The sequence below is a fragment of the Glycine max genome, chromosome 16 (assembly GCF_000004515.6).
Source record: "Glycine max cultivar Williams 82 chromosome 16, Glycine_max_v4.0, whole genome shotgun sequence".
Classification (NCBI taxonomy): domain Eukaryota; kingdom Viridiplantae; phylum Streptophyta; class Magnoliopsida; order Fabales; family Fabaceae; genus Glycine; species Glycine max.
In genome coordinates, this window is record NC_038252.2 from 14,549,411 (window position 1) to 14,570,633 (window position 21,223).

Here is a 21,223-nt window from a genome sequence, read left to right on the forward strand (position 1 = left end):
GACCATTATTTGTTTCTCTTTTTCCTGATTTCTTTCACCTTGCTCATCATTTTTCTTGTTATCAGTACCTTTCTTTTCAGTGCGGTAAGCCACATGACTAAGAAAAATTTTGTGAAATTTTGGGTGTGCTAAGCGCCACTATTGTGGGCTAAGCGCTATTCAGTGCAGCCTTGATTTGGCTAAGCGTGACCCTGTTGTGCTAAGCCACTGTGTGAAATAACCTACTCTTGGCTAAGTGAGTGCCTACCTTGCTATGCCAATTATGTAGAAACAATTTTTTTTGTCATAATTGGCTAAGCGTGCCCCTGTTGAGCTAAGCCGTAGTGTTATATTTTTGAGGGTGCACTAAGCGAGCAATAGCCCGCTAAGCGCACATAGTTAATTTCAGCTTTTATTTTCTGTTTTTGAACTTGAATAAATTTTGGTCCAATGTGAATTTTGGGTTCTTTTACAGATGGCATCCAGGAAAAGGAAAAGCACCACTTCCAGGCCTCAAGCTCAGTATGATACTAAGAGATTCCAATCCTTGGAAACCTGGAACCGATACACAGATAACATTCTGGACCGGAGGATCCTTCTGGAAAGGAATGTTAAGATTTATCATACCAAATTTGACGAGTTTAAGGCAGAGCTGGAAAGGTGTAACTTACACAAACGTCTCGCCAATCTCCAAGATGGAAGCATAGATGTAGCTGTGGTGAAGGAGTTTTATGCTAATTTATACAGCCCGAAAGACCAGAGCCCCAAGCAAGTGAGGGTAAGAGGACATTTAATTAAGATTGATGCTAACAACCTGAACACCTTTTTAGAGACCCCAGTAGTTTTGGAGGAGGGTGAGACACTGCCTACCTATTCCAGACTTACAAGGATGAGGATTGATCCTCAAGAGTTTGCTGCCTGTCTCTGCATCCCTGGTATGATAGTCTGACCTATAAGAGCCTGAGCCCGACCATTAACTTGGCCTACAATAAGAAAAACTATTGGAACGTGGATGATCGACAGTTAACTTCAGAGAGGCTAGGGAGGTAAGGGCTCGACCAGCAGATATTCCTTCTTCTTCCACACCACCAGCTCCTTCCACTTCTGCCACTCCTACACCATCTCCTCCCATTTCTGCCACCCTTGCACCAGCTGTCCAGGACTCTTAGCGCTTTGAAGCCATGCTTCAGAGTATTCATCAGGGGTAGATTTTATTACTGCAAAGCTTGCAGGTGGTAGCTCCTCCAGGGTCCATTCTGTCCGTAGAGCAGTTCATTGAGAAGGTATCCTAGCCTGGAACCTTACCTTATACCGTGAGAGAGGGTGAGAGCCCAAGTGCTCAGGTACCTCAATAGGTACAGGATGCGTCTTCTGAGGCTATCATCCCTGGAGCTTTTAATTTTTCGAGTGCAGGAGTAGAGATGAGACCTGATGAGGTTGTTCCTCCTGAGCCAATTATGCCAGCTATACATGAGACTGTTGAAGCAGGTGAGTCACAGTTGAGGCAGGAGGCTGCTACTCCTGAGAGGACATCACAGACCCCAAAAGGTCCACTCTCACCAGGGATGGACCTATCTTTTGCTCAGCAAGTAGCAGATGCTCCTACACCTATCATCGAGATGCTAGAAGACCCTACCACTCCAGTCCTGAGACTATCATCCACTCCTCCAGCTACCCCAGTTTTACATCTGACAAATGAAGAGGATATGCAGGACACACAGGGCACACAGGACCAGTCACAGGAATTCTAAATTCCTGATTTTTCCTTTTGGAATTATTATAATTATTATAGTTTTAGTACATTGTTTTTGGTGATTTTGGTTTATATTTATAATTATATATTTTTCTTTCTGTGGATAATTAGTATGCATGTTTTGAAGCATACTGAACAACTTAACTTGATTCTCTGAGTATGCAGTGCAAGCACTTAATTTTTTGTGTGGAATTATTGGTGTTGTGAATTGATTGTGGAATGAATGCATGATTGAAATGAAGAGTGTTTTATCATGAGTTGAGCAAGTGTGTATGTTAGATGAGAAAGAACAAGAAAGTAGGCTCACAGTTAGAAATGTTAGTCAGTAGACAGGTTGATTGTGAAACAAAAGCTTGATCATAAACCGATGAGAGTGTGAACTTAATTGTTGAGAGAACGACTAGCATAGAGTAATAATTTTTGCATCAACCTCTGAAATTTAGAATGACATGTATGGATTGGAAATGATGAAGGCCATTGTTGTATATACAAGCCACTTGACCAAAAGCTTACATGTTATCAATGATTATATCATTTGCACCCATCTTTGAGCTAAACTGTAATTGTATTGAACCGTGAGCCTTGAGTTGTAATTCCTATTTACCTTGCTTAGGTTTTAAGAAAGCACATCGGTTTAGGACAACTTCATCCCAAATTTGGGGGAGTATGTTAGATGGTTAATGTTTAAAGGTAAGAAACAACAACACACACAACAAATAAATAAAAATATAAAAAAAAAAGAAGAAAAAAGTTCAAATAAGTGTGTGTTATTAGAACAAGTCAAGTGAAAGGCTAATGAGCAAGCTAAGTATATTAAAAAGACTAATTGGTTAAGTCTAGGATTTGTGCTCTCTTAGAATTTAAGTCTTTGAATCCTAGAAAAACCAATATTTTTGTAGCCCAGTGATGTGCCATCATTTTCTTCTATTTTCTAAACCTTTTTTGCACCATTTTAATTACTGATTGGTCTTAATTGTCAATTAATCAGACAGTTTTATTATTTGGGCTCATTTAGCTAATTTGATGTTTTTAATCTAATTTCAGGAATTAATGAAACATTGGGCTTAATCCGGATTTTGGTTATGGACTTGAAGAGGGCAAAAAAAGCAGCGCTTACCTTAGTTAATTAGGAAATTTCGAAATTTTATTTTATGTTGTCCAGTGTTTATTTCGTTTTGGGCCAGAGTATTGTAATAGGACCCAGTGACTTTGAGTGACTCTTTTTAAATAGCAGCCTTGGGATTCATGGAAGGCTATTCTGTTATGCTATTCATTATTCAGAGCTTTTGTTTTAGGGTTTTACGTTTTCTGCTTTGATGCTACTGTTCACATAATGCAATTTTACGTTTTCTGCTTCTAATTACAGTTTCGTTCTTGCTTCTTCTTCTACTCTCATTTACGTTTCTGTTTCATTTACATTTCTGTTCATTTACGTTCTGTTAATTTACGTTTCTGTTTCATGTTTCATTTGCGTTTTCTGTTTGAATCCATGGAAGGCTAGATTTTCTGGTGTTGTTTCCTTTTGAGGACGAAGCCCAACTCTCTTTGAGGTTTCTCTTGTAATGTGGTTTCCTGGCAGTTTTCCCTTCACCAGTTATCCCAATTTCGTGAATATTAATCAGTGCACGCTTCGTGTTCGATTAATTGCCTCTGAGCCTAACTTGCGTTCATGCTTAATGGACGAAGGGCTAACTGGTGTATGTGGTGCCTAATCACGTATTGAAAACCCTAAGTTGATTTTCGCTTAGTAAATTGAAATAGGGTTGGATTAAGTGGTTGACTGTTAGGGACGAATTCTCCATAACCCAGGATAAGAGAATGGCTTCTGAATCAGAGGAAACAACCCGTTTTTAATATTAGTAGTTTCGTATTCCAGTTTACTTGTTCTGCTCTTTAATTACCAAACAACCAAACCCCCCCCCCCCCAATCGTTACTGTTACTGCAAGTATATTATGAACATTTGGTTTGTCACTGCTCGTTGGGAAACGACCTAGGATCACTTCCTAGTTACTGCATTTTCATGTTTATTTGATTCGGGTACGGCCTCGATCACCCAGCCTCATTACAAGCCAATAAAAGTCCTTCTGATTCAATTTTTGCATTTTTTACTTTATTGTAAATCATGAAGATTTTGATGATGTCAAGAAGAATTTGCTTGACAAAGGGGGAGAATGTGAATGATGCATATCTTGATGATCTCGAAAAGAAATCACTTGATTATCATCATCAAAAAGGGGGAGAATGTGAATGTATAAATACATGAATTGTGATGATGCCAAAGAATAATCAAACAAGGCCGCTTCAAAGGATAAGCATTTGCATCAAGATTAATTCTAGATTGCTTCAACAAACAAAGCCTTGTTTCAAGATTCACTAAAGATCAAGCCTTGCCTCAAAACAAAGGGTTTCAAAGTCATGCAAGGCTCTGGTAATCGATTACCAGGAAGTGTAATCGATTACCAGAAGGGAAGAATGAAAAAGAGTTGTTGAAAAGGGTTTTCAATTTTGAATTTTGAACATGTAATTGATTACCATATGTTTGTAATCGATTACCAGCAAAGGAACTTTGGAAATTCAAATTCAAAATTCATAACCCTTCAAATTATAACTGTGTAATCGATTACCAATGGAGAGTTTTCAGAAAATCTGCCAACAGTCATATCTTTTGATTGAATTTGTGAATGGCCATCAAAGGCCTACAAATAGGTAACTTGGGCACGAATTTTAAAGAGAGAGTTTTGCTTGTTCAAAATGTATTATCCTCTCAAAAGGAAATGAGAGAGATATTCCAGAGAAATTCATTGCCAAATGCTCTCTCAAAAGAAACTCTTGGGCAAACACTTGCAAATCCATTAAGAGTTTCTCTATGGACTTCAATTGTAATATCCTTCTCTTCAAGAGAGAATGTAGAAGCAAGCTTCATGATGATGAATCAAGTTGATTCAAGTAGTTTTGATGATGACAAAGATGATGACAAAAAGCCTAAAGAATGATTTCAAAATTGAGTCAACAAGTTCAAGATCAAAATTAATTTCAAGTTTCATGAGAAGAAATCAAGAAGATTCAAGAATCAAGAGAAGTTTGATTTCAAGATTCAAGAGAAGATGAATTCAAGATTCAAGAGAAGAAATCAAGAAGACTTCACAAGGGAAGTATTGAAAAGATTTTTCCAAAAACAAACATTGCACAGTTTTGTTTTTCAAAATAGTTTTTCTCAAAATTTTCTAAGTTACCAGAGTTTTACTCTCTGGTAATCGATTACCAGTTTCCTGTAATTGATTACTAGTGGCAAAGTTTGATTTCAAAAGCTTTTAACTGAATTTGCAACGTTCCAATTGATTTTTAAATGGTGTAATCGATTAAAATATATTGGCAACCAATTACCAGTGTATCTGAACGTTGAAATTCAAATTCAAATTTGAAGAGTCACATCTTTTCATAAAATGCTTTGTGTAATTGATTACATGGTTTTGGTAATCGATTACCAGTGACAAGTTTTGAATAAAAATCAAGAGATGTAACTCTTCCAATGGTTTTCTCAAGATTTTCTCAAGGTTATAACTCTTCCAATGGTTTTCTTGACCAGACATTAAGAGTCTATAAAAGCAAGACCTTGACTTGCATTTTAAGAACTTGATATAACTTTTTCATATATTCTTTTACAACCTTTGAATCTCTTTGAACATCTTCTTGAACTTCTTCTTCTTCTTCCTTTGCCAAAAGCTTTCTGAGTTTTCTGGTTTCCAAACTTTGTTTTTTCACAGAAAACAAAAGTGTGTTATTCATCTTTTTCATTCTCTTCTCCCTTTGCCAAAAAGAATTCGCCAAGGACTAACCACCTGAGTTCTTTTTGTGTCTCTCTTCTCCCTTTTCCAAAAGAATGAAGGACTAACCGCCTGAATTCTTTTGTGTCTCCCTTCTCCCTTTTCAAAGAATTCAAAATGACACAGTCTGAGAATTCTTTTGATTCTTCCCTTTCCCTTAAACAAAAGATTTCAAAGGACTAACCGCCTGAGATATCTTTTGTTCCCTTTTCACAAAGTTTCAAAGGACTAACTGCCTGAGAACTTTGTCTTAACACATTGGAGGGTACATCCTTTGTGGTACAAGTAGAGGGTACATTTACTTGGGTTGTTGTAATTGAGAACAAGAGAGGGTACATCTCTTGTGGATCAGTTCAAGTGGAGGGTACATCCACTTGGTTGTTCAAAGAAAACAAGGGAGGGTACATCCCTTGTGGATCTTTGCTTATAAAGGATTTTACAAGGTTGAAAGAAATCTCAAGGACCGCAGGTCTCTTGGGGACTGGATGTAGGCACAGATTGTTGCCGAACCAATATAAAATTCTTGTGTTTGTCTTCTTCTTCCCTACACTTTTAATTTCCACTTTTCACTTTAATTATCGCTTTTACTTTTGGTTAAGTTTCTATTTCTGTTCTTTACTTTCTTAACTTTATAGTAAAAGCCTAATTGAATCTAGTAACATTAAGAAGGATAAGCTTTAATTAGTAAAGGTTCACTAATAATTAATTCAACCCCCCCTCCTTCTTAATTATTCCGAGGCCACTTGATCCAACAGAGCATTCTTCTTTCTTTCTTCTCATTCAAAGAGATTGATTAAAGGACTAAGGGTCTCTTAAGTTGTAAGGATTCTTGAACACAAGGATGGGTTGTCCATGTGTGGTTCAGACTTTGTAAACGGATTTTTACAAAGGGAGTAGAAAATCTCAAGTGGGTTGCTTGAGTACTGAACGTAGGCACGGACTTTGCCGAACCAATATAAAACTGTGTTTGCATTCTCTCTTCCCTTATCTCATTTATTTTGTTGCAATCAATTTTGTCATGCACATTTAAGGAACATTATTAAATTGATTGTTGCTTCTTCTGCATTCTAAGCCTATCTTTCTTAAGTTATTAAGGCCGCTAGTCCAACAAGTGGTATTAGAGCAAGATTCTTGTATAAAGTATAAAAACTTCAAGAATAGATATGGCCTCATCCAACTTTCCATTTCCTGGGGAAATTTTATCAATAGGCCCTTATGTTCAATGGTGAGGGTTATCATTATTGGAAAACCCGAATGCAGATCTTTAAAGAAGCCATAGATTTAAAGATATGGGAAGTCATTAAATTTGATTCCTTTATTCCTACAATGGTAGAGAGAAATGAAACTACATAAAAAAAACTAGAGAAGAAAGAAGATGATTATGAAAGAAGAAAGAAGAAGATTCCTCCTTAGCCCCAAAATGTTGAATGTGATCAATCTAGGCACATGAGATTCAATTGTCCTGTCTTCAAAAGAAGAATGAAAAATCTGACAAGAGGAATTTCAAAGAGAAGAAAGAAAAGAAAGGATACATCACTTGGGAAGATAGTGTCATAAACTCATACTTAGCCCATGGGCCCAAAATCTACCGTAAGGCTCATGAGAACCCTAGGGCCTTCTCTTGCATCTTTGACCCAATCTACTTGGAGTCTTCTATCCAATGCCCTTGCGGGGTAGGTGTTAGTCGGTTAATACGACTAACTTTTGTGTAAAAAAGCTTTGTAAATTGTATTCGACTCCTGCCATTTACAGTTCTTTCTGTAGTATTGTGATTACTTTTTGTTAAATATAGGTAATAAGTACTTAGTATCCCACTTTTGTGTATTTAATAACCTTTCCATTTCAATTTCAGGTTAAATTAGCAAGTTTGTGGAAGTGCTGATTTTGAGCTGCTCGCTAAGCCAATCATCTGGCTTAGCGAGCCATCCGCTAAGCGCAGCAGTTTATGGCTAAGCGCGTAGAAGATCTTGGAAGTAGATGAGTTGTCATGATGTGCTCAGCGAGAATCAGTTAGCTAAGCGCACCGCTTGAACCTCCAGGCTAAGCAAGCATGACTGGCACTAAGCCAGAAGTCACTTACATGTGCTAAGCGAGCCTATCTTCCACTAAGCGCGCGCCTCTCAACGGACTTGCCTATTTAAAGCTGAATCTTGAAATGGAGAGGGGTTGTTGAGTTTTTTGGAGAGTTCTGGCTGTGGAAGAGACTGGAGAGAACCGAGCTTGAAGAGGAAGCTATTTTGCAGAGCATTCGACGAGATTTTGAGTGATTGTGAGGTTTCTAGAGGTGGAGGAGACATCCCCACTACCTGTAATTCTTCAATCTTTCACTTTCTCTTCTCTTTGTTGTAAAGGAAGCCTCCCTGCTATGTAGAGCTAAATCCTCGGTTGGTTCTTCCTACAAGGTACTTTATGTAAATACTCTTATATCTATCTAATGATGTTGCATGTGTTCTCAGTGCTATAAGTACTTCATTTTTAGTATGCTTTTGCCTTGATCACGTAGATGCATGCTCAGTTAGGGTCATTCAACATTGGGAAATGGTTTGATCCTTAGAACTTGATAGGATGGGGCTAGTTTATCATATTTTCACGAGGGATCGGGGTACGGTAACCTAGTTGTTGGTATGTATGTCTTAATGCAATTCTGGTCAAGTTTAGTCCAACAAGAGGGATCCTAGGACGATGCTTGAATAGGATTAGGCTAAGCATGCACAAGACTTCGGGGTTTAGCAGTCCAGGAGACAACATAGAACACAGAAACATTGTTAGGTAGAGAACATCATTAATAACATCATTCATCCAGTAGGAAGAACGTTCTTTATCTGTCTTCACACACCACTACTCACGTGATTTTCGGTTGAATAGTTTAGTTTACATACCTGTCCATACCACGCACCAAACTTTCATCCAAAGGAACTTATCTACTGAACCACATCTTTATCAAGTAAAACAAGTTCCCCGAGAGTTCGATACTCGATTCTTACCGTTTTATACTACTTGCGCGATCCGATGCACTTGCCGGCCGTCAAATAGTAGGATTGCATCATTCCCTCCCCCTTGAAAAGGACTTGACCTCAAATCCTGAGGTTCTTGAAACTCTAGGCTTTTTTCCTTAAAACCTATAAAAAGAAAAAAAAACATATATATTAGTGGTGCTTGGGAAGTTGAAGCAAGGTAATGTCTAAAAACCCATTTCTTGGGCATCTTCCCATGAAGGAACATGGTTCCTCACCAACTCAATGAGTGGTGCTACAAGTATAGAAAAATATGGGACAAAACTTTTGTAAAAGTTTGTTAAGTCATGGAAGCCCCAAATTTTCCTTATACTTGGTGGAGTGGGCCACTCAGGAATGACCTTTATTCTCTTAGGATGCATGGGAACCCCTTGTTAGTCGCTTTATACGACTAACTTTTGTATAGAAATCATTTTTCAAAACTTGTATAGTTCCCCAATTTACGGTTATTTTGTAGTGATTTTTGTAAATAAATTTTGTTTTACGGATAAAGTTGTCTCTAGAATATGTCCAATGTATTTAATGATGAAATATGTGCAATTTTAGGTGCAAAAGAGGCTAAGTCATGAAGTGCCGAAAGTGACAGTTGACCTTAGCTCAGCAGTTGGGCTAAGTGCACATCCACCGCTAAGCGCAGCTTCAGCGCGCTTAGTGCGACAGAAGAATCTAGCAAAGCATCAATATCAAGGTTGTGCGCTAAGCGCAAGATCAGTGCGCTAAGCGCAGCAGTTGTCTTCAGCCAGGCTCAGCGCATGACTGGCGTTAAGCTCAAATCCACTTACGTGTGCTAAGCACGAGGGTGGCACTAAGCACAACATCGCGATTTCAGAGCCTATTTAAAGCCTGTCTTGTGCAGAGTTAGGGTAAAACTTTTACACACTTTACACAAGACCCAGGGCACAGAATTCCACAGTAGCCACAATGCCCATTTCGGGAAAAGAGCTCTGGAGGCAGCAAGAGGAGCAGCTTTAGTAGAGATACCTAGGTTTTGTAAGCTTAATATTGTTAGGGTTTCTTCTGTAATGGCTAGCTGAACACCCTAGTTGGGGATTTCTAATGAACAGCTGATGTAAATACCTAATATCTAATTGATTATGTTTTTTGTGTTCAATGCTTCCTTCAATGCTTGATGTTTGTATGCTTTTGGCCTGATCACCCATTTGTGTGCACTGTTAGGTGACTTTAGCATTGGGAAATGTATTGTTGCCTTAGAACTTGATTGAAGCAGGATCGAAACTTAGTCTTACATGAGGGATCTACGGGTTAAGTTTTGGTTTTAATTATGTTGTTACAATAATGATGTTTAGTTTAGGCCTAGTCTTACATGAGGGATTTGTGGATGAAGCTTAGGCTAAATTAGGCTAAACTTTTGTAAGCTACTTGAGTCGAGTCTAGTCTTACATGAGGGATCTACGGACAAAACTCAGTTTAAGTTAGTCTAAACCAAAGAGGGATGTCTAAATCGGGCCTAGTCTTAAATGAGGGATCTGCGGACGAAGCTTGGATTAATTCAGCCTGATGAGGGATCAAAGGTTTAGTAATTTAGGCTACAACACAGAACACAAGAGCATGATTGATTAGAGAAATATATTTCTATGCATCAGCTAGTTTGTTAGAAAGACCCAACATTTCTACTTACTCCTATCATTTTATTTACCTTGCATTTTATAGTTTTTAGTATAAAAGTTAGTTTTAATTTTGTTTGAAATTATCAATCATACATGTTCTCTCAACAATGCTTCATTTCTGAACTTAATTCAGGCTAACATTAGTTCCCTGTGTTCGATACTCGGATTCATCCGTTTCAATTTTTAAATACTTGACGATCCGGTGCACTTTCCGATAATCCGGATTTCCCTTGAATATAATTGTGCGAAGAAAAAGTGGAACAAAAAGTAACCATAGGGGAATTCCAACACCCCTTGATCACTATTTAAAAAATTACGAAAAGTAATGCAATAAAACATACCTTTTTCTGTATTTTCATGTTGATTATTCCTACCAAAAAGTATGACAAACCTAAGGTGTCCCATATGAGTACCTAAGTTTGTATTGAAACTAAAAATAAGAACAAACCTAACTAATGAGTCCCTCTGTACACAAATCATGAAGATGTTGGGTGCACGAATGATTTTACAAAAGAGGGTTGCACCACTCAAAACATTCATCATACCACTTATTTTAGTGATTTGGTGCCTAATAATACCTATTTTGGGCACCAACAAAGCACAAGGATTTAAGCTCTTGCGAACCAAACCCTCATCCAACAACTCCTTTACGTGAGGAATAAACTCAAGCCCAAGAAATGTGGCAATGCTAACAAGTGTCTTTTTACAAAGGAGAAAATGTGGAGGTTGTCTAAGAGGGGAAATTTCTTTAATATTTGTCTTTATTTCAAAATGTCTTTCATTCTTAGCTAACCTCTTGGAGGAGACACTTACCTCCTTACACTCCTTCTTAACCATTAAAGGTTGTCCTTCTTCTTGGGGGTAGATTTCTTCACTAGATTCTTCCCCTTTTGTTTCTTCACTTTCACTAGAGGAAGGTGAAGTAGTAGCCATGTCTTGGCTACTATAAATGTCTTGGCCCCTCATAATAATGGTTTTCTTAGTGGGGCATTGAGAAATAATGTGTCCTCTTCCAAGACATTTAAAGCACATCATGGAGCTAGTCTTCTCTTGCATACTAGCCTTAAGGGGTTGCTTTTCTATTGTCTTCCCCTTATCATCTTTGGGCTTCGAAGATGTCACCCCTAAGATGCCTTGACCTTGGTCTTTCTTTGGATAAAAGTGAGAGCCATAAGATTTTGAAGTAGACTTCTTTTTAAGTTGTTGCTCTAGCCTTATTTCCCAATCTAAGTTAGCCTCTACATTGTCCTTCCCATGAAAGTATTGGAGGTTAATGTTAGCCTCTTGAGGTCTAAGATGTGGCCTATGCCTTCCTTCATAATAGTCACGAAGTTCTTCACTTAGGCTCTTGCAAGAGTTATTACTACTACAGGAGGCATGTTTTTCTTTTCTTAACTCTTTTACTATAAGAGTTATGAAAAGTACATAAAAATAAGCTAGGACTCAAAGAGAAACTTAGAATGGCTCTAGAGTAGAGTAAAAAAAAACTAAAAAAAAAGACTCAAGAAACCTCTAGTTTTGGAACTTGTTTTCACACTAATTTTCAATTGAAATTTCAGAACTAAGATTGGTATAAAATAGGCACCAATTATAGAACAAATTTCAAGCCAAAACAACAAGCACACTTCCCTTTCACTTTTTTTTTTCCTGGAACTGATTTTTCTGCCAACTTGTGTGATTTTTATTATTTTTTCCTTTAATCCAAATTGCTTGGTTCTTTTTTATAATTTTTTTACAGATGTCTAGAAAATTCAGTAAAAATTTCAGCTCAAAATTCGTAGTGACCAATTCTCAGTAATTTATACAAGTTTGTATGTTCAAGCTGCCAACACCAACGATTTCAACCTAGAAATCAAGAGTAGTGTTTATGTTGCTTAAGGCTTGGATAGTTACAATTTATGTTTGATTATGCTCAATTATCTTGAATAGCACAATTCAAGAGAGATTAAGACTTATTTTGATTCACAAATCCAGCCACAACTCAGCACCACAACTCAACTTCATCATAGGCATCATGTAGGAAACTTAGAAAACAAAAAAAAAGTTCAACAACAAGACTACTTCTAGGAATTGATTTAGAACATGTTATGAACTAAATAACATGCATGACTTAGACTCAAAATTCAAAAGATAGGCTAATAATGATAAGAATACATGAACAAATGTATCTAGAATTCAATCAACAAAATCAAAATTCAACACAAACTTAGAACATAATGTGACAATTATTATGACTAAACATGACTCTAAGACAACATGGACTAAGTGATTTACACTTAGATTTTTGAGTTTTTTTTTCTAATCAATATTTTGGAAGAAAATTTAGATCTAAAGGTTCAGCACAAGAAGATTATGATTGAAAAATGATAGAACCTAAAATCAACACAAAAACATGATTCAAGAGTAGATCTATAAAATTTAAACCATAGAAATGCAAGAACAAGTGTAGATCTAAGATTTAATCGGTTTATTTTTTTTGAATCTACTCTAAACAACACCAAACCATAAGACAATGGAGGATATACATGGAGAATAAGATGAATAACAAGGAATTAAAGTGAATTGACCGAACAAATAGATAGAGGAAGCAAAAGAACATCACCTAGATGAAGATGCTCTTGATACCACATGATGTAGCTCCTATGGAGCTTGTAGGCCTTGGATCTTCATCATCAATGGAGTCCTTTGCTTCTTGAAGTTTGATGGCAGCAGAATGGAGAAGGAGAAATATGATTGGAGACGCCACTTCAAGAAGAAGATGAGTCTAGAAGAAGCTCACCACCATATGAAGCCATGGATAAGAGCTTGAAGGTAGGAGAAGATGAATAGAGGGAGAGGGAGAGAAGGAGCACAAAATTTTGTGCCTCAAAAGAGGTGTGAAATTTTAATTTTAATTCTCAAATGATCAAAGTTGAAAAAATGCATACACATGACCTCTATTTATAGCCTAAGTGTCACACAAAATTGGAGGGAAATTTGAATTTCTATTCAAATTTTACTTTAATTTAAAATTGAATTTGTGGAGCCAAATTTTGGAGCCAAAACTTCACTAATTATGATTAGTGAATTTTAGCTATGTTCAGCCCACTAATCCAAGATCAAGTCCAAGATTCTCCACTAAGTGTGCTTAGGTGTCATGAGGCATGTAAAGCATGAAGGACATGCACAAAGTGTGACTATATGATGTGTCAATGGGGCGTAGCAAGCAAAATCTCACCTCCCCCTCTAAAATTTAATTGGATTGGGCTTCTCCCAATTCAATTAAATTCATTTACCAACACACACATCAAATATTCACTCAATGCATGTGAAATTACAAAACTACCCCTAATACAAAAACTAGTCTAGGTGCCCTAAAATACAAGGGCTGAAAAATCCTACATTTCAAGGGTATCCTACCTACATTATGGAACCCTAAATACAAGATCCAAAAATAATGAAACCTTAATCTAATATGTACAAAGACAAGTGGGCTCATACTTAGCCCATGGGTCTGAAATCTATCCTAAGGCTCATGAAAATCCTAGGGCCTTCTCTTGCATCTCTGACCCAATCTACTTGGAGTCTTCTATCCAATGCCCTTGTGGGGTAGGATTGCATCAATATGTTTGTTACTGATGATAGAAATTGTCAATGATATTGTTGTTGTATTGATTGGAATTTTTGGGAAAAGTTTTGAATATAGGGGAGACTCTGCCCAAAATTTTATATTTGTTCTTCTATTTACTTCTTTATTAAATTTTAAATGGGCATAAGAGTTTGATTTGAATATTATAATTTTCCTCTTTAATTTAGAATTTTCCTTAAAAATATGGATCTCGTGGTATTATAGATTGTTGTTGTATAAGGTTTATGTTGTCTGAAGACCTTGGGAATGTGAATCCCGAGCATGAATTTATATGTATGTATGTGGAATGTGATTGCTTGTGATGTTGTTGATGATGTTAAGATGAGATGATGTTGATGTTGATGATGTTATTGTGATGATGCATGGTGTGTATGTACATGGGGGGTGTGGTGACAATGTTGGATATCCCTAGGGAGGGAAATACAGTGTTTTAAAGAGTTTTAAGCATTCCTAGAGAGAGAAAGGGATGACTTAGAATCTTTAATTATTCATGGTCAGTGTATTGATGATGCTCATGTTTCATACTTCATATTCCATGGAAATAGTACAAACTTTGTCAGTAAGTACTCATAGTTTTTCATAAGGAAAAATACTTGTACTTGGGGGCATGTCTCTTGGTGAACTTCCTTGAGACTTAGGTTGATCACCCTGGGGGGGAGTTGCATGTGCACGACAGAGTGACCTCGACACTTGCTGCCTAGTTTTCCTAAGTGAGAGTGTCATGTGGACACGCTTAGGCTATTTCCAGATAAATGGTACCACATTGCATTTTAGAGTTGAGTTAGGTACATGCATCATTCTGAGCATATATGATTTGAATTATGGAAAAGTTGATGACTAGTTTGTTCAGTGTACGTTGAACCGATGGGTTATTAATAACGATTGTGGTCATTGTTATTGTTTTCTTGTTAATCATTGTCTTTTGGTGTTTGTTGATCTTTTATAATAAACTCACCTTTGCGATTTTTGTATCGTGTGATTGGTGCCTGTGATGATCTTGAACTTTCGTTCGTGGGAGCATATGAGCAGCAGTAGGTGACTTGGAAGAAAGTCTTTTGTTGGAGCCGCTAAGCCGACTTGATATCGTTGGAATTTATTTTGGGGGAGAGTTGTGTTTTGTTATGAACTCTTCCTTAATTGGTTCCTTGAATCTTTTTTATTAGGCATGTAAGTCCCAAGTTTAGATATATGTAAAAAAATATGAATTATGTTATGACATTTGAAAGATGTGTAGTGGTGTATAATATATACATACATACATACATATATATATATATATATATATATATATATATATATATATATATATATATATATATATATATATATATATATATATATATGTATATACATGTGTGTGAGTTGTTTGATGAATGTACATCATGAAAAATTTACCCTCGTTTTCACAAACAAATAAGTGGAGCTCTCACATAAAAATTGAAATGTCATGTCACATTTTATAGCGAGAGATAGCGACAAAGCGGGTCGTTACGTCGATACAGAACGCACCTACCTATTGATGCAATTCGTATCCCGCAAGGCATTGGGTAAAAGACTCCAAGTAGATTGGGCTAGAGATCCAAGGGAAGGCCCTAGGGTTCTCATGAGGCTTAGGGTAGATTTCGAGCCCATGGGCTAAGTATGAGCCCGCTTATCTTTGTAAATATTAGAATATGTTTTTTCTTTCGTTTGGGCCTTGTATTTTGGCCATTCTAGTAGTATAGGGTTTTAGCCTTGTATTTCGGGGCATTTTGAGTAGTCTTTGTAGTAAGGACTTTTTTTTGTATTTTCATATTTTTTGTCATGGGGGTGAGCTTAGCTATTATAGGGGGTGTGTAGCTAAGTTCTAGTTTCTCATCTCAAGGAGGTAAGCTTAGCTATTAGAGAGGTATGTGTAGCTAAGCTCTAGCTTCTTTAGGAATCTTCTTAAGGAAGCTTCTTAAGGAGGTGAGCTTAGTTATGAGAGGGGTGTGTGTAGCTAAGCTCTAGCTTCTCAATGAAGTTTTCTCAAAGAAGCTTCTCAAGGAAGTTTTCTCAAGAAAGCTTCTCAAGGAAGCTACCTAGTCTATAAATAGAAGCATGTGTAACACTTGTTGTAACTTTGATGAATGAGAGTCTTGTGAGACATACTTCAAAGTTCCACTTCTCTCCCTCTTTTATTCCTTCAATTTCGTTCTCCCCCCTCTCTCTTTCTCTCCCTCTTTCTTTTCCTCCATTGAAGCATCCTTCCAAGCTTCTTATCCAAGGCTCATCTTGGTGGTGAAGCTCCTTCTTCCATGGCTTATTCCCTAGTGGATGGCGCCTTCTCTCACCTCTTCTCCTTTGTCTTCCGCTGCATCTCCATGGTGGAAAATCACCATTAAAGGACCTCATTGAAGCTCAAAGATCCAGCCTCCATAGAAGCCCCACAAGCAAGCTTCCATCAAGTGGATCTTTGAGCTTCTATGGATCTTTGAGCTTCTATTATAGGGGGCTTCTATGGATCTTTGCGGGATAGGATTGCATCACCTATAATGGGTAGATGTAATAACAATGCCACATCATCAAGGATTATACTCATGTCTCCTATGGGCAGATGAAAATTGCTAGTTTCCTTGTGCCATCTCTCCACAAAAGCATACAAAAGTCCCTTGTCTCCAATGAACATGTAATCAGAGAACTTAAGCCTATACCAATCACTAAACCTTCAATTTCAAGTGCAGGCCTTCCTAATTTCTCAACCTTCCTTCTATGAGAGGCCAACTTCATCTCAATACGTTCCTAGAAATAATTATAATTAGGTAAATTAAAATGACAAATAAAATTTAAATGTTATAATTAAAGAAATAACTACCTCTCTCACCCACACTTTGACTGCCACATGATCAGTATATGATGTCAACATTGATGTATCTTGGGGCTTGCTTGGAAAACCCTATGAATAAGCACTTACATCCTTCGTATCTGGATCGTGAGGCTGCTTATGAGCCTCGTTAGCAGCATGATATGCATGCTCGATATCCTAGGTATAGCTGTAGCTGCCCGTTGTCTAGTGCTGATGTTGTCGGCCTTCGACGTTGAAGGACTTCTTCCTCATCACCACTAACCTCTCTACCTAAAATTCTGCCTAAAACCTGACACAATCCTCTTGTTCTAACAATAATATAAAAAATTGCACATTAATATCGTTTGATAACTAAAAAAAAATATTATTGCACAAAAAAGTAGTTAAACAAAATAATATTTATAAACAACATTTTAAAAAAATACACTTTCAAAAAAATGTAACTGAAAGTGTATGATACAACATACAAAAGATATTAAGCAATTAGGTACAAGTAAGTAATGTGATCGTTTAAATAATACTTGAGTTTGATATTTGATCAAAATAATTTTTAGTCAAATTTTACTTACCTTCCGATTAAACTCTAAATTAGTAAAAATCTATTTTCCTAACAAATCTAATGGTTAAGAAAAAATATCTTTTGATTTTGTTACTAAAAAATTAACCAAAAAATTAACACTAGTAAATGTTCTAAAATCATACTAGTATTTATTAAATGTAGTATATTTTAAGAAATATAGTAAAAAAGTTTAAATTAACTTTAAATGATTAATCCAACAAAGTAAAATAAAGTTTGATATTTGACGAGTTTTAGGTTAATTTCTTAAAATATTATATAGATATTTTTTCAATTTGAAAACCTTTTCTATCATTAATATAACACTATTCTCTTGCTCTAAAATTGCATCAAAAATTGTAAAAGAAAATCATTTATTAAGCATGCTGGCAAGGTAATTGTCTTTAGTATTTAGTCTTTTTCCTTCTTGGCATTTTTCCGCAGATCAATAATATCTAATTAATGCAACTAATAATTGATGTCACGTACCAACAAAACTAAAAGATTAATGTCAAATTATAGTTGTATCTTTGATAAGATCACACAGTTGTACATTTCAAATCTCTTATTTAGAGTTTGTTCAAAAGAATTTATTTGAACTTATTCTTTGACAAACATTTTGTGTAAATATCTGAAAGATTTTATGAAAATAAATTATAATATGTTCATAAGTTATGTTAAATTTATTTCAATAAATTCTCTAGAATAGCTTTTGAAAATAACTTACAACTTATATGAAACAATTAATTTAAATTATTTTAATGAGTACTCATTCAACAAGTCTTTGATTAAATTGTTTATCCAAATGGATCATAATTATATTTGAAAATTTAAATGTTAATATAATACAAATTCATTAACTACTAGGTACTGGTTACAATTTTCTATTTTCTACCTACAATTCAAACCAACTAGTAATAAATATTTCATAAAATGAACATTTTTTTCCATTGTATTAAACCTATATGAATTTGCAATTTGTAAGGACCACACAGATTGGTAATTCGTATGTCCATACGGATTGACTATATAGATTGCCAATCCGTATAGGTTTAATACAGTGAAAAAAAAAACACAGCGACGAGGCGAGAGTGAAACTCACAAAGGCAACAATGGGATGATGGCAACTATGAGGATGATGACTGACAATTAAGGAAGCACAAATTGATGAGATGAAAGAGGGATTGATGAACGGATTGAAGAGAAGATGAGAGATTTTCATAGTGGCGCAATGGTGTGAAACTGTAGGTTAATGGTGTGAGAGGAGAGACGGAATCCGTATTTGAGATTTTAAGTGAAGGGTAATTTTGGCTTTTCATTTTATTCTTGGTGTATTTGAGATTTAGGAGGTGCAGGAAGAAAAACTTGAAAGTGCGGGCCATCTTGAAACCCAAAACCAAAAGCCTCAAAAGGCGTTTCCCGCCATATACTCTTTTTGTTCCACTTTCGCTCGCACTTTCTCACTCAATGGCGAAGACTCGAAGCGCTGAGAAAGCCGCGCAAGTAGATGCGGAGGACAGAACCGATGGCCTCGAAATAATTTCCATCGGTTCCCTCTACAAAGGATCCTGGGATAAGAAGTACTGGACCACCTCTAGGGTTTGATTCCATTCCCTGCAATTTCATGCAATCGACGCGCGTTGTTCGATTTCTTTTCCTTTTGATGTCATAATTTGTTCTTTGTCTGATAATAGCAATTGTCAGTAAAGTTTTTATGGATTATTCTCGTAAAATTGCGTTGCCATATAGGTTGCTTCAATTTTACATACTGTGCACTGTGGAGTTGCTTTAGAAGTATAATTATTTGTTTTATGCTCCGTTCGCAACATACTGAACATTTGTGCGGTAGTAACACTTTGCATTGCTTTGTTTTCCTCTGCTGACTGATGTAATGCATTGACATCGACAACATTGCAGGGAAAAGATCGGTATCCATATCCAGTTGGTTATCAAGCTGTTAGAGCTTATAACGGGACCACTTATAAGATGGAAATTTGTGAAGGTGTCAATGGCCCTAGATTTTTGGTTTGTATTTGGGTTTCTATGCGCTTCATATTTTTTTTTACTTTTGAGTCCATATACTAAAGGTTCACAGTTTGCTTTGAATTTTATTAAACAGATTCAGTTGTGTACTGTAAATGCAGATTTCTTCTGATGATGGGAGTTCATCTTCTGGGAAAACTCCTGACCAAGCATGGGAGGAGTTTCAGAAGAAAGGTTGCCCACGAATCAAGATTTGGCATGGGAAGAGACTTTCATCTAAGATGGATGGCTTGGAGGTAGAAATTATTGATGTTGATGAAATCTATTTGTAAAATTCTAGAAAATTTTGCTTTTTTTTCCAGAAATTTCTCTTTTATGTCTTGCTGTTGTATATTACCATATTTTTTTATTTGCTATAATATGATATTTTACCCATAGTATGCTTTCTGTTTCTTATATTATCTTTCCTTAGTCAATAATGGATTAAATAGATTCTACATCAACAATGATATCATTGTTGATTTTTAGAAGAAACAACTAGGTCAATAGTAGACAGGAATATCAAATTGAGGATTCAAATGTTCAAATATAAAACGTTCATTTATGTTTTGTGGACTATGATAAATTTTCTCATCAAGAAAGGTTAGAGTAAGTAACCTGGTAGCTTGCTGTTTTTCTCCCTGCATTCTTTGATGATCATGTATGCTATCTAACAAATCATAGGTGCTATGCATGCAATGAAGAACAAACTAGGACATTTCTTTATTTGATGAATTTGGTTTTAAAGAAGCAAGCTTTACATTGCTAGCAACTCCACTATTTTATCTCAACAATCAAACTTTTTTTTAGAGGTAAAAACCATTCATAAGTTACCTTACAGCTTAATATTTTAGAAGAGTTGGTCCTTGATTTGGTATTAGAGTTTCCACCATGCCTCATAGTTGCAAATACTACTGTGGATTGTGATAGTGGGAGCTGTCTCTGCTTCTCCTCTATCCTTTTTTTCTATTTCTATTATTTTTGCTCTTGGAACTTGGATGAACAACATTGTCTACACTTTGAAAGGAAACAATTTCTGTAGACAAATGCATATAAAATTGGATCTGACTAACCACAAAATTCTGCTTAGGTAATTCTTATCCCCTATGTGTCCTAAGTTTTTTATGGACATAATAGCCTTTGATGTTCCAAATGACTATAGAGTGCAGGATGTGGATTATTGACTACTTGTGTACTTGCACTGCCTAATAATCTCTCTTTGCTTAGATTCTAGGTGTCTAAAGTTGTGTCATACTGTCATGATATTGTCTAATAAATTACCATCTAGTTTCTTGTACTATATCCTATGTAAACAGCTGCTTTTAAATTTCAGAACTCAAATTCCTGTTGGTAGTTGTAGTAATGATCAATGCTTAAAGATATCATCAGTCTCATTTTATTACATGGTTGTGTTTCTACTGTTCAGTTATATATATGTGGTGGTTAATTTAGTTGCAATTTAAGGTATAGTCAATTGCAAAAGAAGGAAATAAGTTGATACTTGACACTGAGTTTGATGCAATTATCTTGTAGCTTCTAGCCACATGTTTTTTTATCCTGTTTCAGAACATACAGAGAATTCATAAACTCTCCTATAATAGTATAGGCCTTGAGAATTATTATCAAAATGCAGCTGCTGTTAACAACTGAAAGTTTGTCAATCCAATATGCAACTATGCAAGATTGACCACTTATCTTGTGTTGAAATTATGTCTTTGCATTGGTAATTTCTCCAAGCTTTGTGATTTGTACTTCAAAACATTTCTAAGTGATAAAGTTTTCTTCTTGACTTCTCTTTGGGTTCTGCTCATGGTTTCTTTTACAAGTCTAGTTCTAGGCTGATATGCAGTGGAGTTGGAAATCTTTATTCCAGTAATGACCTTGGGTATTTTTTCTGTTTTCTTTCTTACTTTGTTTGTGAGGATATCTTATTCTCCTCTATACTGGACACACTTCCTTTCTCTCTTCATTAAACTTTCTTCTTTATAGAGATC

At 36.0% G+C, this 21,223-nt stretch overlaps 1 protein-coding gene across 2 annotated transcripts in view; it reads left to right on the forward strand.

The window, feature by feature from the left end:
• Window positions 1-18,608: 18,608 nt before the first annotated feature.
• The window catches only part of LOC100802319 (uncharacterized), a 38,388-nt gene continuing 35,773 nt past the window's right edge, over window positions 18,609-21,223 (forward strand). The window contains exons 1-3 of one of the 2 annotated variants that reach the window (XR_005888987.1): window positions 18,609-18,806; window positions 19,125-19,232; window positions 19,352-19,486. Coding sequence is in view for 1 of the 2 variants with exons in the window: in XM_006599115.4 (XP_006599178.1) it covers window positions 18,675-18,806; window positions 19,125-19,232; window positions 19,352-19,486 (375 nt within the window). In the remaining variant the exon portion in view is untranslated. The remainder of the gene's footprint in view (window positions 18,807-19,124; window positions 19,233-19,351; window positions 19,487-21,223) is intronic. The other variant, XM_006599115.4, reaches the window with a different exon arrangement.